Here is a 14,197-nt window from a genome sequence, read left to right as displayed (position 1 = left end):
CAGAAAATTTTTTAAATTTGTGTTATGAAGCCATAGTATGCATAGAAGACAGCTAAGTAGTATTTTTAGATCAGTCTTATAAGCTTAGATTTTTTCGCTTCAATTTAATGTTCGAGTTCTGCAAGTGCAGATGCAACTGGCAGTGGGAAACAGAGATTGTATACCAAGTGGGTCTTTCACTATGGCTCTGAATTTGCTCAAGGACCTGCTTTTCTTAAAAGACCAAGCTAAAGTAAAAGACAAAGGAGAAGCATTTATTGGTGAGTAAACCCTTCATTACACTGCCAAGTAACTGTACAGTTAGCAGTAACTCTGCGCAACTTAATGTCATTTAACAGAGATACCAATTAATTTTTCAGAATTTCATTCTTTTAATCCAGTTAAAGTCCTTTTTTTTAAAAAAAAAAAGGCAGAAGAAGATATCAAGAAATTTTCCAGCAAGGAAATTATCCCTGCACAGGTGAGTATTTCAGCAGCAATGCACTGTACTCATCTTGTTCGTAAGAGGATTTAATTAGAAGAAATTAACTGCTGGGTAAAGCAGTTGGCCATTTGGGGACTATCTCTATTGTCTTGGATGGTTTGTCTCAATTCCAGGCTGATTGTGGCAGGATTGTAGAGCCAGGTCTGGGGATACTTTGCGCTCTGCCCGAGACAAGTTGGGCTGCAGAACCTCCCAGATTCACCAGCTCTCCTGGCTTCTGCTGAGAGCAATGGTGCATTCATCTATTGCCTCCTCACCTGAAGTCATCTTTGGCCTTGTTGTGTCTTCAACAGGTGAGATCTGTCTGAAGTAAAACTGTAAGATTGTTTTCCTGTTTTTCTACTTTGACCATATCGCTGCATTCACCACTCCATGTTTGTTGCTACTCATTATGTCCCCTCTGTGGAATACAGTTAGAAGGAGTTATTAAGTAGTTGAACTCTTTTACAAAGCAATAGACGCTATCCCATCCCACTACCAGTTTCTCATGGAGTGTTGAAGGAGATTCCTAGATCTAAGTCATTGATGCCAGACTGCATTGTGTCTATTGCAAGCAAAGCACCTCCAAGCTCCCTTCAGTGATGTCCCCCACTGTGGAGGACAAATATTTTATAAAGTCTATCACCTCCTTCCCTAGGAGCTGGTAGTCCCTGCCCACTGGCTGCCTTGCCCCTCTCCGCAATTGGCAGAATTCTCTGTTTGATGACCAAGTTGGACATCGATGTTTTTCAATGCACACCCCTGGCTGTATCTGCTCCTTCCCCTCCCTATGAGAAACGATCCCTACATTAAATCCCTGACTTTGTGACCCAAAGACAGCTAAGCTCCTGGCAGTGTGCCACACTGCACATCCTCCGAGATGCAGCCGTGTCATACGGGTGAGCAGCACCCACCATCCAGGCAGAGGGAGATTTGCTGCAGCGCTTGACACATAGGAGGGGCAGAGTTAATCCTGCCCCACCAACCCCTGCTTCCCACAGCTTCATCCTCTTGGCCTTGGGGATCCAGACACTGAGAAAATTATCTGGGACCCAGCTCATTTGCAGGTCTTAAAGTTAAGCCCAAAGTCCTGGAATCGGCTGGTGCCCCACGTAGACAGAGAAGTAATCACAGCAGCGGGCAGCAATAATCCTAATCTCATCGCAGAGAGTATCGGAGCTGCTGCCTGGCCCAGCTGCTTGGATTATCTGAGTGCTCAGTGCTCCTCACCACAGTGCAGTGAGGGTCCTCAGCCTATGTCTCAGAAATGTACGGACCACACTGCAGAGCTCTTGAAGAGAGGGAGTACTGAGGGAAACGGCAGTGAAACAGGAATAAAGAGTTGCTCAGAGGAATAAGAAGTGCTCCTCTAAGAAGGCTATACAGCCTACAGCCCAGCTGAAGTGCCTCTACATCACTGCATGCAGCCTGGGCAACAAGCAAGAGGAGCTGGAAGACATCGTGCAGCTGGAAAGCTATGACCTGGCTGCCATTACTGAAACTTGGTGGGGTGAATCCCATGACTGGAGTGCGGCTATTGACTGCTACAGGCTGTTCAGAAGGGACAGGTGGGGAAGGAGGGACAGAGGAATTGCCCTCTACACCAAGAAATTGATAGAGTGTGAAGAGCTGTCTCTGAGGAATAGCCATGAGCAGGTTGAAAGCCTATGGCTAGAAGTCAGAGACTGAGGCAACAAAGGGAATCTAGCAATTGGATTTTACTACAGGCCAACCAATCAAGAGGAGGTGATCAATAAAGCCTTCTTACTCCAGCTTCAGGAGGTATGGCCCGTGCAGGCTCTCATCCTGCTGGGGGGCTTTGACCAGCCAGATATCTGCTGGAGGAGTAGCACAGCGAGCTGCAGGCAATCCAGGAGAATTCTGGAATGTGCTGAGGACAACTTTTTAAGCCAGGTACAAGACACCCCTACCAGGGCAGATGCGGTATTTGAGGTGGTGACCACCAATGCGAGTGACCTGATTGAGGACATCAAAGTTGGAGGCTGCTTGGGATGTGTTGATCATGGACTGGTGGAGTTCATGGTCCTGAGGGACATGGGTCAAGCAAAGAGTTAAGTCAGGACCTTGAATCTCAGGAAGGCAAACTTCCAGCTCTTGAAGGAATTAGTCAACAGGACCCCCTGGGAAACTGCCCTTGGGGACAAGGGAGCAGAGCAGAGCTGGCAGATCTTTAAGGATGCTTTCCATGGAGGGCAAGAGCTCTCCATCCCCAGGTACACGAAGTCTGGCAAGAAAGGCGAGACCAGCATGGCTGAGTTGTGACCTGTGGCTCAAACTAAAAGACAATAAGGAAATGCACAGGCAGTGGAAGCAGGGTCAGGTATCCTGGGAAGATTATAGGGACACTAACCATTTGTGTAAGTATGGGGTCAGGAAGGCCAAGGTACAACTGGAGCTGAACTAGGTGAGGGATGCAAAGAGTAACACAAAGGGCTTCTACAGGTATGTAAATCAGACAAATAAGGTCAAAGAAAGGGTATGAGCCCTCGTGAGTGAGGCTGCCACACTGGCAACAACAGATGAGAAGACTGACGTACTCCACAACCTCTTTGCCTCAGTCTTCACTAGCAACCTCACTTCTCACATCTCTTGAGGGGGTGGGCTGCAAGACACAGACTGGTACAGCAAAGAACTTCCCCCTTTAAGAGTGGATCAGGTTTGCAACCACCTGAGGAACGTGGATGTACACAAGTCCATGGAACCGGATGAGATGCATCCAAGAGTTCTGAGGAAACTGAATACTGTAGTCACCAAGCCATTCTCCACGATATTTGAAAAGTCATGGTAGTCAGGCAAAGTCCCTGGTGACTGGCAAAAGGGTAATGTTGCACGCATTTTTAGAAAGGGTAGAAAGGAGGACCTGGGGAACTACTGACCTGCCAGCCTCACCTCTGTGCCTGGGAAGATTGTGGAACAGATCCTGCTGGAAGCTACGCTAAGGCCCATGGAGGACAGGCAGGTGATTCGAGACAGCCAGCACAGCTTCCTCAAGGGCAAGTCCTGCCTTAGCAACCTAGTGGCCTTATGGAGTGACTACATCAGTCAACAAGGGAAGATCGATGGATGTCATCTATAACGACTTCTCTAAGGCCTATGACTTAGAGAATTCCCCCACAACATCCTTCGATCTAAAGTGGAGAGACATGGATTTGATAGAAGGACTCCTTGGTGGATAAGAAATTGGACGGTCACACTCAGAGAGTAGTGGTCAACAACTCAATGTCCAGATGGAGATCAGTGATGATTCGTGTCCCTCAGGTGTCTGTTCTGGGACCAGTGTTGTTGAATCATAGAATCACCAGGTTGGAAGAGACCCACCGGATCATCGAGTCCAACCATTCCTATCAAACACTAAACCATGCCCCTCAGCACCTTGTCCACCCGTGCCTTAAACACCTCCAGGGATGGTGACTCAACCACCTCCCTGGGCAGCCTGTTCCACTGCCCAATGACCCCTTCTGTAAAATTTTTTTTCCTAATGTTCAGCCTAAACCTCCCCTGGTGGAGCTTGAGGCCATTCCCTCTTGTCCTGTCCCCTGTCCCTTGGGAGAAGAGGCCAGCTCCCTCCTCTCTACAACCTCCTTTCAGGTAGCTGTGGAGAGCAATGAGGTCTCCCCTCAGCCTCCTCTTCGCCAGGCTAAACAACCCCAGCTCTCTCAGCCATTCCTCATAAGGCCTGTTCTCCAGCCCCCTCACCAGCTTTGTTGCTCTTTTCTGGACTCGCTCCAGAGCCTCAACATCCTTCTTGTGGTGAGGGGCCCAGAACTGAACACAGGATTCGAGGAGCGGTCTCACCAGTGCCGAGTACAGAGGGAGAATAACCTCCCTGGACCTGCTGGTCACGCCGTTTCTGATACAAGCCAAGATGCCATTGGCCTTCTTGGCCACCTGGGCACACTGCTGGCTCATGTTCCGTCGGCTGTCAACCAACACACCCAGGTCCCTCTCCTCCAGGCAGCTCTCCAGCCAGACTTCTCCTAGTCTGTAGCTGCATGTCTGTTGTTGTGCCCCAAGTGTAGGACCCGGCATTTGGCCTTGTTAAACCTCATGCCACTGGTCTCAGCCCAGCGGTCCAGCCTGTTCAGATCCCTTTGCAGAGCCTCCCTACCCTCCAGCAGATCAACGCTTCCACCCAGCTTAGTGTCGTCCGCAAACTTGCTAAGGGTGCACTCGATGCCTTCATCCAGGTCATTGATAAAGACATTGAACAGGGCTGGACCCAGCACCGAGCCCTGGGGAACTCCACTTGTCACTGGCCTCCAGCTGGATTTCACACCATTTCCCACCACTCTCTGGGCCCGGCCATCCAACCAGTTTTCCACCCAGGAGAGTGTGCGCCTGTCCAGGCCAGAGGCTGACAGTTTCCGAAGCAGAATGCTGTGAGAAACTGTGTCAAAGGCTTTCCTGAAGTCCAGGAAGACCACATCCACAGCCTTTCCCTCATCCAGCACCCGAGTCACTTTGTCCTAGAAGGCGATCAGGTTAGTTTGGCAAGACCTGCCTTTTGTGAATCCGTGTTGACTGGGCCTGATCACCCGGTTCTCTTGCATGTGCTTCATGATAGCACTCAAGATCACCTGTTCCATGACTTTCCCTGGCACTGAGGTCAGACTGACAGGCCTGTAGTTCCCTGGATCCTCTCTGCGACCCTTCTTGTAGATGGGCACATCAGCCAGCCTCCAGTCCAGTGGAACTTCCCCAGTCTTCCAGGACAGTTGATGGAAAGATGATGGAAAGGGGTTTGGCCAGCACATCCGCCAGCTCCTTCAATACCCTTGGGTGGATCCCATCATCTATGATCATCAATGACATCTTCGTCAATGACATAGATATCATCAATGATCATCTTCATCAATGACACAGATGATGGGATCGAGTGTACCCTCATCAAGCTTGTGGGTCACACCAACTGAGTGGTGAGGTTGACACCCTGAGAAGTTCAGCAACGTCAAAGGAGAAGTCACACATCTGGAATAATCCCATGCACCAGAACAGGCTAGAGAGTGACTGCCTATAAAGCAACTTTGCAGAAGGGGACACTGGGGCTCTAACAGATGAGCTGAAATATAAGCCAGCAATGGTTCCTTGTAGCAAAGATGCTTACCAAGATCTTGGCTGCATTAGTGAGATGGCAGCCTCTGAGTTGATGGAAATTATTTTTTCCCTCTCTTTACCCCTGAGGAATGCAAACCCATCCAGAGAGACCTGGACAAGCTGGAGAATTAGGCCTGTGCAAATCTCATGGGATTCAGCAAGGGGAAGTCCAAGGTCCTGCACCTGGGTAGGGGCAAACCCAACAGTCTGGGGAATGAAGAGATCGAGAGCAGCCCTGCAGAGAAGGACCTGTGTGTCTTGGTGGATAACAAGCGGGACATGAGCTGGCAATGTGCAGTTACAGCACAGAAGGCCAGCAATACCCTGGGCTGCATCAAAAGAGACGTTGCCAGTAGCTCAAGGGAGGTGATTCTGCCTCTCTACTCTGCTTTGGTGAGACCACACTTGGAATACTGTGTCCAGTTCTGGAGTCCTCAGCACAGGAAAGACACAGATCTGTTGGAGTCTGTGTCCCCACACAGAGGAGGGCCACCAAAATGATCAAGGCCCAGAACAACTTCCCTATGACAAGCGGCTGAGGAAGTTGGGGTTGTTCAGCTTGGAGAAGAAAAGACCATGAGGAGAACTTATTGCGGTCTTTCAAGCGATAAAGGGGGCTTATAAGAAAGGTGGGAAAAAACTTTTTATCAAGGCCTGCAGCAATAGGACAAGAGGTAATGGTTTTAAAATAAAAGAGAAATCTAGACTAGATATTAGAAAGAAATTTTTTTGCTGTGTGTGGTGAAACACTGGCACAGGTTACCTAGAGAAATAGTAGATGCCCCATCCCTGGAAACATTCAGGTTCAGGTTGGATGGGCCCCTGAGCAATCTGATCTAGTTGAAGATGTCCCTGCTCACTGCAGGGGGGTTGGACTAGGTGACCTTCCTGGTCCTTTCCAACCCAAACCATTCTATGATTCTGTGATACTCTACAACTACCTGAAAGGTGGTCGTAGAGAGGCAGGTATTGGTCTATTCTCCGAGGTAACAAGTGATAGGACAAGGCTGCCCAAGGGAGTGGTGGAGTCTCCTTCCCTGGTAGTGTTTTATGACATCATAGAGGCAGGCCATCTAGGGGTGGGGCCACCAGCCACTTGGGATGGGTCAGAGAGAGTCGTGTGCCACTTGGCCTGCTGGCAGCACCGCGCACATCAGCACAGAGGGGCTGCGGTGCTGCCAGCGAGTGTGTTTTTTGTGGGTTGTTGGCCCTGAAATTCTATTTTCTGTTGGAACTGGCTGTACCTGCACAAGATCTGCTATTCCCAAGGTTCGATACCTCTCTTTCTGGCTGTGCTTGGGGGTGGTGGGGAGCAGGCCTCACTTTCTCTAGAGCTCTTTTCCAGCAGCTGGCACTGCCCAACTGCCAGCCTCCACCAGGCTGTGCACCAGGGATTCTGCTGCCTCCTTCCCTTCAGCTCACACAGCAATGGCAGTGCTCCAGCTTCTCCTCCTTCTGCTGCTCACCTACTGTTCTCGAGGCTGGGGGGCCCCTGCTCCCCTTTGGGGAAAACAAACCCTTTTGCCTCTTTTTTCTGTGGCAAAAGGTACCACAGCTGTGCTTCCACTGGCTCTTTCAGTAGCCGGAGCCAACAGCCATGTTGCAAAAGCCATGGGAACACCAGCACCTACCAAGAAAAAAACCTGTTACATATACAGCCTGCATATCCAGACGCCTCCTTATTCCTCTGTCTTGGAATGCAAAAGGGGGACATCTTATGTCTTCTTTGCCAGACTGAAGATAGACTGCAACATCCCGAAAATGGTCCGGTGCTTGTGGAGAGTCTTTCCTGTTGTAGACACAAAAACTCCTCCAGACTGGGAAAAACCCCTGAATAGTTCTTTGTTTCAGGGTGTGGATATTGTACTGTTCACTATTCCCAGTTATACCTTAGAATATGGGATGTATCTGGTTCTTTTCAGTGCTAAGATAACCGCGCTCTATACCCAATTAGTCCTCAGGGCCTCAGATCATGTTTATGTTAAATATGAGAAGAGTAGGCTAGTGGCAAAGATTGCAGGAGGCGCATATCGCGTAGTGGGTTTTTCTGATAATTGGACTCTCGATGGCTCTGAATCCTATGATCCTGATTCACATGAAGGAGTAAAGGGAATCACATTTACTTGGTACTGCACTAAAGAGGTGACAGACTATACAAACATGAAAATCAGCCCAGGAAAGAAATGCCATCCGGCCCAGAGGGATTTGAAATGGTTAAAGTCCTCAGGTTCAGTTCAAACAATGGCACCAGAATCCCTCCCAGGACATGCCATCTACTACTTTCGTCTAGAGATTCAAAAGGACAGTAGGAGGAGTTATGCTGACCAAACTGTAGATGTGGAGCCCGGCTCCCCAATCCTTCTGGATGGGAGGTGCCTTGAAAACTGTGGTAGCACTCTAATTCCAACACAGAGATTTACCTTGTCTGGAAAATGCCTAAATTGTAGAACAAATAGCCAGCCAGTCTACCACTGGTCCCTTTTGTCAGGAAACTCTACAGAAATCAGCTTGGACTGGTCTTCTAGAACCTCAACAGGGAGGTCTGGGCCTTACCTCTCAATACGCCCTTGGACTTTTACAACGGTTGCGGAGCAAGCCTACACTCTTCAGTTAAAAGCAGCCACCTGGGATGGCAGGTCCTCAATATACAGATACACATTTGTAGTCAATTCTCCTCCTAGGGGTGGCAAGTGTGCCATCAACCCACGCTGGGGTACAGCCTTCCATACAAAATTTGTTGTTCAATGCAGTGGATTTTCAGACAGCAATTTACCTCTGACATATAAAGTGATCGTAGCTTCCAGTGTGCCCAGCACTACCAAAATAACGTCTTTGGAGGAAAATACATTTGGTCCGATTCTGTACTTTGGTTATCAGCCTAGAACTCCTCCATCATTTCTACCAGTTGGAGAGCCCTCTCAGAAGTACACCCTGACACTCTATGTTCAAGTCTACGATTCCCTTGGGGCATTTACCCAAGTGAGTTTATGTGTTGCTGTATGGAAACCAACTGACAGTCAGCTACAAACTGCTGTTTTTCATGAACTACTGGCCGCAGTGAACGGTTCAAGTGCACCAATGACATCTTATCTCCAGACTGGAGATTCTTTGAGTGCCAGTTATTTAGCTTATCTGACAGCCTCAGTCTTAAACTCTATGAAAGCCACACCAACTCTCCAGCACCTTAGGACTCAGTTTCGGGAAAATCTGATTCAAACCAGCCTGAATATTTCTGCTGAGACCACAATGGAAATCAAGCAAGTAGTTGCAGCTCTTTCTCAAATCACAGAGGAAGCTGCAGAAGTGAAGCCCCGCTCACAAGACCTGGTCATCAAGAAACTGGCAGAAGTAACAGCAGTGCTGAAGGTACGGAGGAATGAGAGCTATTCATCTGAAGAAGCTGAAATGCAGAGCAGTGGAATACTGAGATGCTTGTCCAACACTATGAGAGCTGCTGAACTGCATCACAGGAATGTCAGTAGAAGCGAAGTGAAAAAAGTCTTTTCCATCATGGAAAAATTAACAGACATAGTTTTACAGGGCAAAGTCCCTGGAGAAAAAGAAACTCTTATGGAAACAAAACACTGGACTATCACTCTGAGGAAAGATGAAGCAGGAAACATTGCAAATGCTTCCTCTACTGGAAATACTTGCAGGAATTGCTTTTATCCATCCCTGAGAAAGGGAAATAATTCAGGATTGCCTCCTGATGCTGTCATTTCCACTGCCCTTTTTGAATTTGAGGAGAACTTCTTCCCTTGGTTAGGAGGCACATCAGAAAACCCAACCATGGTCTTGGGATTTGCATTGGCAGAGGACAAAGCTCATGGCAATCTACGTGGGATCGTGCCTGAAGGAGCAGAAGTTATTCTAGCAAGGAGAGAGAAGGATTCTTCAACTTTTCCATTAGCAATAGGACCTGATAAAACACAAAATTACACAATGGGAGGATTTTCTTTTAAAGTGAACAGAAATACTGAAACAGTGTACATCCAGATCCTAACAAAATTGGAAGTATCTTTCCAGGTGCTGGTATTTAAAGGCACCAAAATCACCCATGCTCACCACAGAGCTTCCTTCACTGCTTTTCACAACAGACCAACAGTTGCCAGCACAAATAAGACAGGTAGTTCTGGCTGTCTCATTAAGGATCCCTATCTTATCTGCCTCCCAAAGCCATTGCTGACAGCCATGGCTCTAGGCAGCAGTACAGGCACTACTACCATCTCCATTGTCTTGCGGGCTCCCTATGTTGTCAGGCATCAAACACAGAGTCTGGTGAGCATACACATTTTTAGTGATCAGTGCTTATCTCTGGATGGAGATCAAAGTCTATGGAGAGATGATATATGCAGGCTTGGCCCCAAGACTAATTGGCAGCAGGTGCACTGTATCTGCAACATGGAACAGAGTCAAACGAGTCCGTCTGCCCACGCTGCATCACATGCATCCGTGTTCAACATAAGATTCCTGGCAGCCAAAGTAATAGTAAGCCCCAACCCAGTAGATCTGGGAAAAATCCTGCTAACAGACATATCTCGAAACCCTGTGACACTCTGCACAGTGCTTGGGATTTCTGCCATCTACTTTTGTCTGTCCCTCTGGGCCATGAGAAAAGACAGGACTGACAGGGACAGCAAACAGAAGATGATAGTTCTGCCGGACAACAAACCCTTGGATCCAGCCAGTTGTTTGGTCACGTTATACACAGGCAGTCGCTGGGGAGCTGGAACAAAAGCAGATGTCTTTCTTCAGCTTGTTGGCCAGAATGGCACAAGTGATGTCCATTGTTTATGCCACCCACATCTTTCATCTTTCCAACGAGGAAGTATTGATTGCTTTCTCTTAACTCCTAAGAAAGACTTGGGAGACATTTGTTCCATCAGGGTCTGGCACAATAACAAGGGCCCATCTCCAAGCTGGTTTTTAAGCAGAGCCACAGTTGAGAACATATCCAGAAGGAAAACCTGGTTCTTCATGTGCAGGAAATGGCTTTCTCTTGACAAGGGTGATCATTTACTAGCAGGGACTTTTGCTGTCACAAACCCCAAGGCACGTGTGCCCAAAATGGACTACTTTTTGATTAGTCTTACCAAAAGCCTGAGAGAGGACCATCTGTGGTTCTCAATTTTCGCTCGTGTTCTCAGTGGCACTTTCAGCAGGTTCCAAAGGTTGTCTTCTTGTTTAGCAACATTATTATTGAACTTGCTTGGTAACATTGTGTTCTTTAATGCTGAGAGGAATAAAGCCTGTCCAAAACACTTGAGGATTTTGACATCAGTAGCAGTGGGAACTCAATGTGCTATGGTTACTATGCCTGTGGAAATGACTATCAATGCCTTATTTAAGTATTCCCAGAAGGAGCTTCCTCCTCGTGGTGTGGCTCACAAGGCCTCAAAGCTACATTCACCCCTCGTGTGGGCTTATTCCCTTCTTACAAACAGCAAAGAACATCTGCGAAAATTGGACCTTTCTGAAACTACAGCACAATCGAGGGATGTTAGTTCCGTGGAGAACCTTCCTGCTACTGGCAACTCACGGAGCCCACCATGTTCCAGAAAGACAAGAAGAAAGGGAGGTCCCCAAAGCTGGCAAAATTGCACCATTTCTGAAAGAGACGCAAATGTAATTGAAATTGAGGCACAGACAATGTCTGGGAATCTCCACCCCCTGGCGAAGGCTGGCCAGAGAATGCCACCATCAGGTTCCAATTGTAGTAATTATGCAGAAGAAGAGGGCAACTTTCAGAAAGAAAGGAAACCACCAAGCACTCCCTCCATGCCCTTTTGTAAGAGACTATGCACAGTTTCTTGTTGGTGGGGTGTCTATCTCTCGTGGCTACTGATTATTGCTGTGACTGGAATATCCTCATCTTTCATTGTGTTATATGGTTTATCATATGGATATCAGACTTCAGAAGAGTGGCTTTTAGCTTCTATCACCTCCTTTGTTGAGAATGTGTTTGTCCGTTCAGTTCTACAAATAGCTTTCTTCTCAGCTGTGAGAACAATTAGACCAAAATCACTTGAAAACATCCCGTGGTTAACTCAGCGAAACTATTCTGAAATTCAGCTGGCTAAAGAAACAATGAGTGCTGATGAGATGAGAGAGATGCACTTGAAACTTGCTCAAGTCAGAAGCATCCAGCTGTAGAAGCCTACAGAAGCAGATGAACTTTCAAGAATGCTGAAAAGATCAAAACCCAGTAGGCCTGATCTCTTTCTCTGGGCAGCCTGAAAAGGACATCAACAACATTTAAGGTTCAAATTAAGGCAAATAAAAGCAGAAAAAAAAAAAAAGGCATTATTTCATTGTCTGAGCAAGGAAAGATTTGGTGTTCAAGACCCCCTTTCCTCTGTAATACTTGCATTTCAAAGACATGCTCCTAAATAAATGATCCATTTCTAAGAATGTTTTAACAATCAACCCCTCACTGGTGATTTTGCTCAGATTTTCTCCAAGCCATTTTGCATCCATTTCAGTGGTACTTGGCTGTCATAGTGTGGTGGTGCCCATAGTGCTGTGGGGCAGAGTCGTAGGGCAGAGCTGTGGGGCAGAGTTGTAGGGCAGAGCTGTGGAGCCAAGAGGGCTATAAGGCAGAGGCAGAAGTCAGAGCTGTGGGGCAGAGCCATGGTGCCCAAAGCACTGGGGGAGGAGCCATAGGACAAATCTGAAGGTAACAGCCATAGGGCAGAGATGTAGGGCAGAGCTGTGGCTAAAAGTTGTGGGACCAAAAGCACCGTAGGGCAGAGTCTTGGAGCAGAGATGCAGGGCAGAGTCATGGGACCCATAGCCCTGCAGGGCAGAGCTGTGTGGATGATACAGCCCATACCCCATCCCTGCTAAGCATCCCACAACCCAACCTTGGTCATCATCCTGTATACTATCCTTGCTTAGCATCCCCTAACCCATCCCCGTTTGCATCCTATACACTATCCCAGCTGCAGCATCCCATACTCCATCCCTGCTAAGCATGTCAAACACAGTCCCTGCTCAGCATCCTGTAAAACGTCCTTGCAAAGCATCCCACATCCCATCCCAGCTCAGCATCCTGTACAATCTCCCCACTCAGCACATTGCACGCTATCCCAGTGCAGCATCACTTGCACCATCCCAGCTCAGCATCCCATACCCCATCTCTGCTCAGCATCCCATACACATCCCAGCTGAACATCCCGTACACCAGTCCAGCTGAGAACCCCATACACTATTCCAAATGAGAATCCCATACAGAACTCCAGCTGAGAATCCCATACACCATTCCCACTCAGCATCCTGTATAGCATCCCTGCCCAGCCTCCCTTACATCATCCCCAACACTAGACAGCCTCCTCAACCAGCCTTCTGGCTACCATCCCATTCAGCCTTCTTGCCCAACATCCCATAAAATCTACCACACCTACACTGTCCTGCACAGCCCCCATATAACCTGAGCCCAGTGTGGTGCAGGTCTGGGAAAGACACATTTTGCTGCTCCAAGGGGAAAGATGCTCTGGGACTATTCCCCTGGGGAAGGCTCGCTGCCTACAGAAGTACAAAATGTGTGTGCATTGGTACCCTCCCATAAAATTCCACATTTTTGAATAATGTATCTGCTTCCTTTGCTGTGCTGTTTTCTCCTAGTGCCAGTTAAAATGTAGCTCTGGCAGCAGCACTTAGAATCATAGAATAGTTTGGGTTGGAAGGGACCTTAAAGATCATCTAATTCCAACTCCCCTGCCATGAGCAGGGACGCCTCCCACTAGACCAGGCTGCCCAAGGCCCCATCCAACCTGGCCGTGAACACCTCCAGGGATGGGGCATCCACAGCCTCCCTGGGCAACCTGTTCCAATGCCTCACAACTCTCATTGTGAAGAAGTTCTTCCTAATGTCTAGTCTAAATCTGCCCCTCTCCAGTTTATACTCATTGCCCCTAGTCCTATCACTGCAAGCTTTTGTGAACAGTCCTTCCCCAGCTTTCTTGTAGGCCCCTTTCAGGTACTGGAAGATTGCTGTATGATCTCCTTGGAGCCTTCTCTTCTCCAGGCTGAACAACCTCAACACTCTCAGCCTGTCCTTGTACAGGAGGTGCTCCAGCCCTCTAATCGTCTTTTTAGCCCTCCTCTGGACCCATTTGAACAGCTCCATATCCCTTTTATGTTGATGATTCCAGAACGGGACACAGTACTCCAGATGAGGTCCCACAAGAGAGGAATAGAGGGGCAGAATCACCTCCCTCAACCTGCTGGCCACGCTTCTTTTGATGCAGCCCAGGATACGGTTGTCCTTCCTGGCTGTGAGCACCCATTACCAGCTCGTATCGAGCTTCTCATCAACCAGCACCCCAAGTCCTTCTCTGCAGGGCTGCTCTCAATCACATCATCCCCCATCCTGTAATGAAAATGGGGATTGCCCCAACCCAGATGAATGGCCTTGCACTTGGCCTTGTTGAACCTCATGAGGTTCTCACAGGCCCACTTCTCCAACCTGTCCACGTCCTTCCGGTGTGGCAACTGCACCACTCAACTTGGTGTCATCTGCAAACTTGCTGAGGGTACACTCGATCTCACTATCAATATCATTGATGAAGATATTAAACAGCCCTGATCCCTGTACGGCCCCCTGAGGGACAGCACTTG

The 14,197-nt window shown here is 48.2% G+C and overlaps 1 protein-coding gene across 1 annotated transcript; it reads left to right on the top strand.

The window, feature by feature from the left end:
• Positions 1-7,189: 7,189 nt before the first annotated feature.
• Positions 7,190-11,815, top strand: LOC138720381 (polycystin family receptor for egg jelly-like). Its single transcript, XM_069856600.1, is given in 1 exon segment — positions 7,190-11,815. A coding segment is annotated over 1 exon segment (4,626 nt).
• The last annotated feature ends 2,382 nt before the right edge of the window (positions 11,816-14,197 follow it).

Source organism: Phaenicophaeus curvirostris, chromosome 1 (assembly GCF_032191515.1).
Source record: "Phaenicophaeus curvirostris isolate KB17595 chromosome 1, BPBGC_Pcur_1.0, whole genome shotgun sequence".
Classification (NCBI taxonomy): domain Eukaryota; kingdom Metazoa; phylum Chordata; class Aves; order Cuculiformes; family Cuculidae; genus Phaenicophaeus; species Phaenicophaeus curvirostris.
This window is presented reverse-complemented; position numbering and strand designations above follow the sequence as displayed.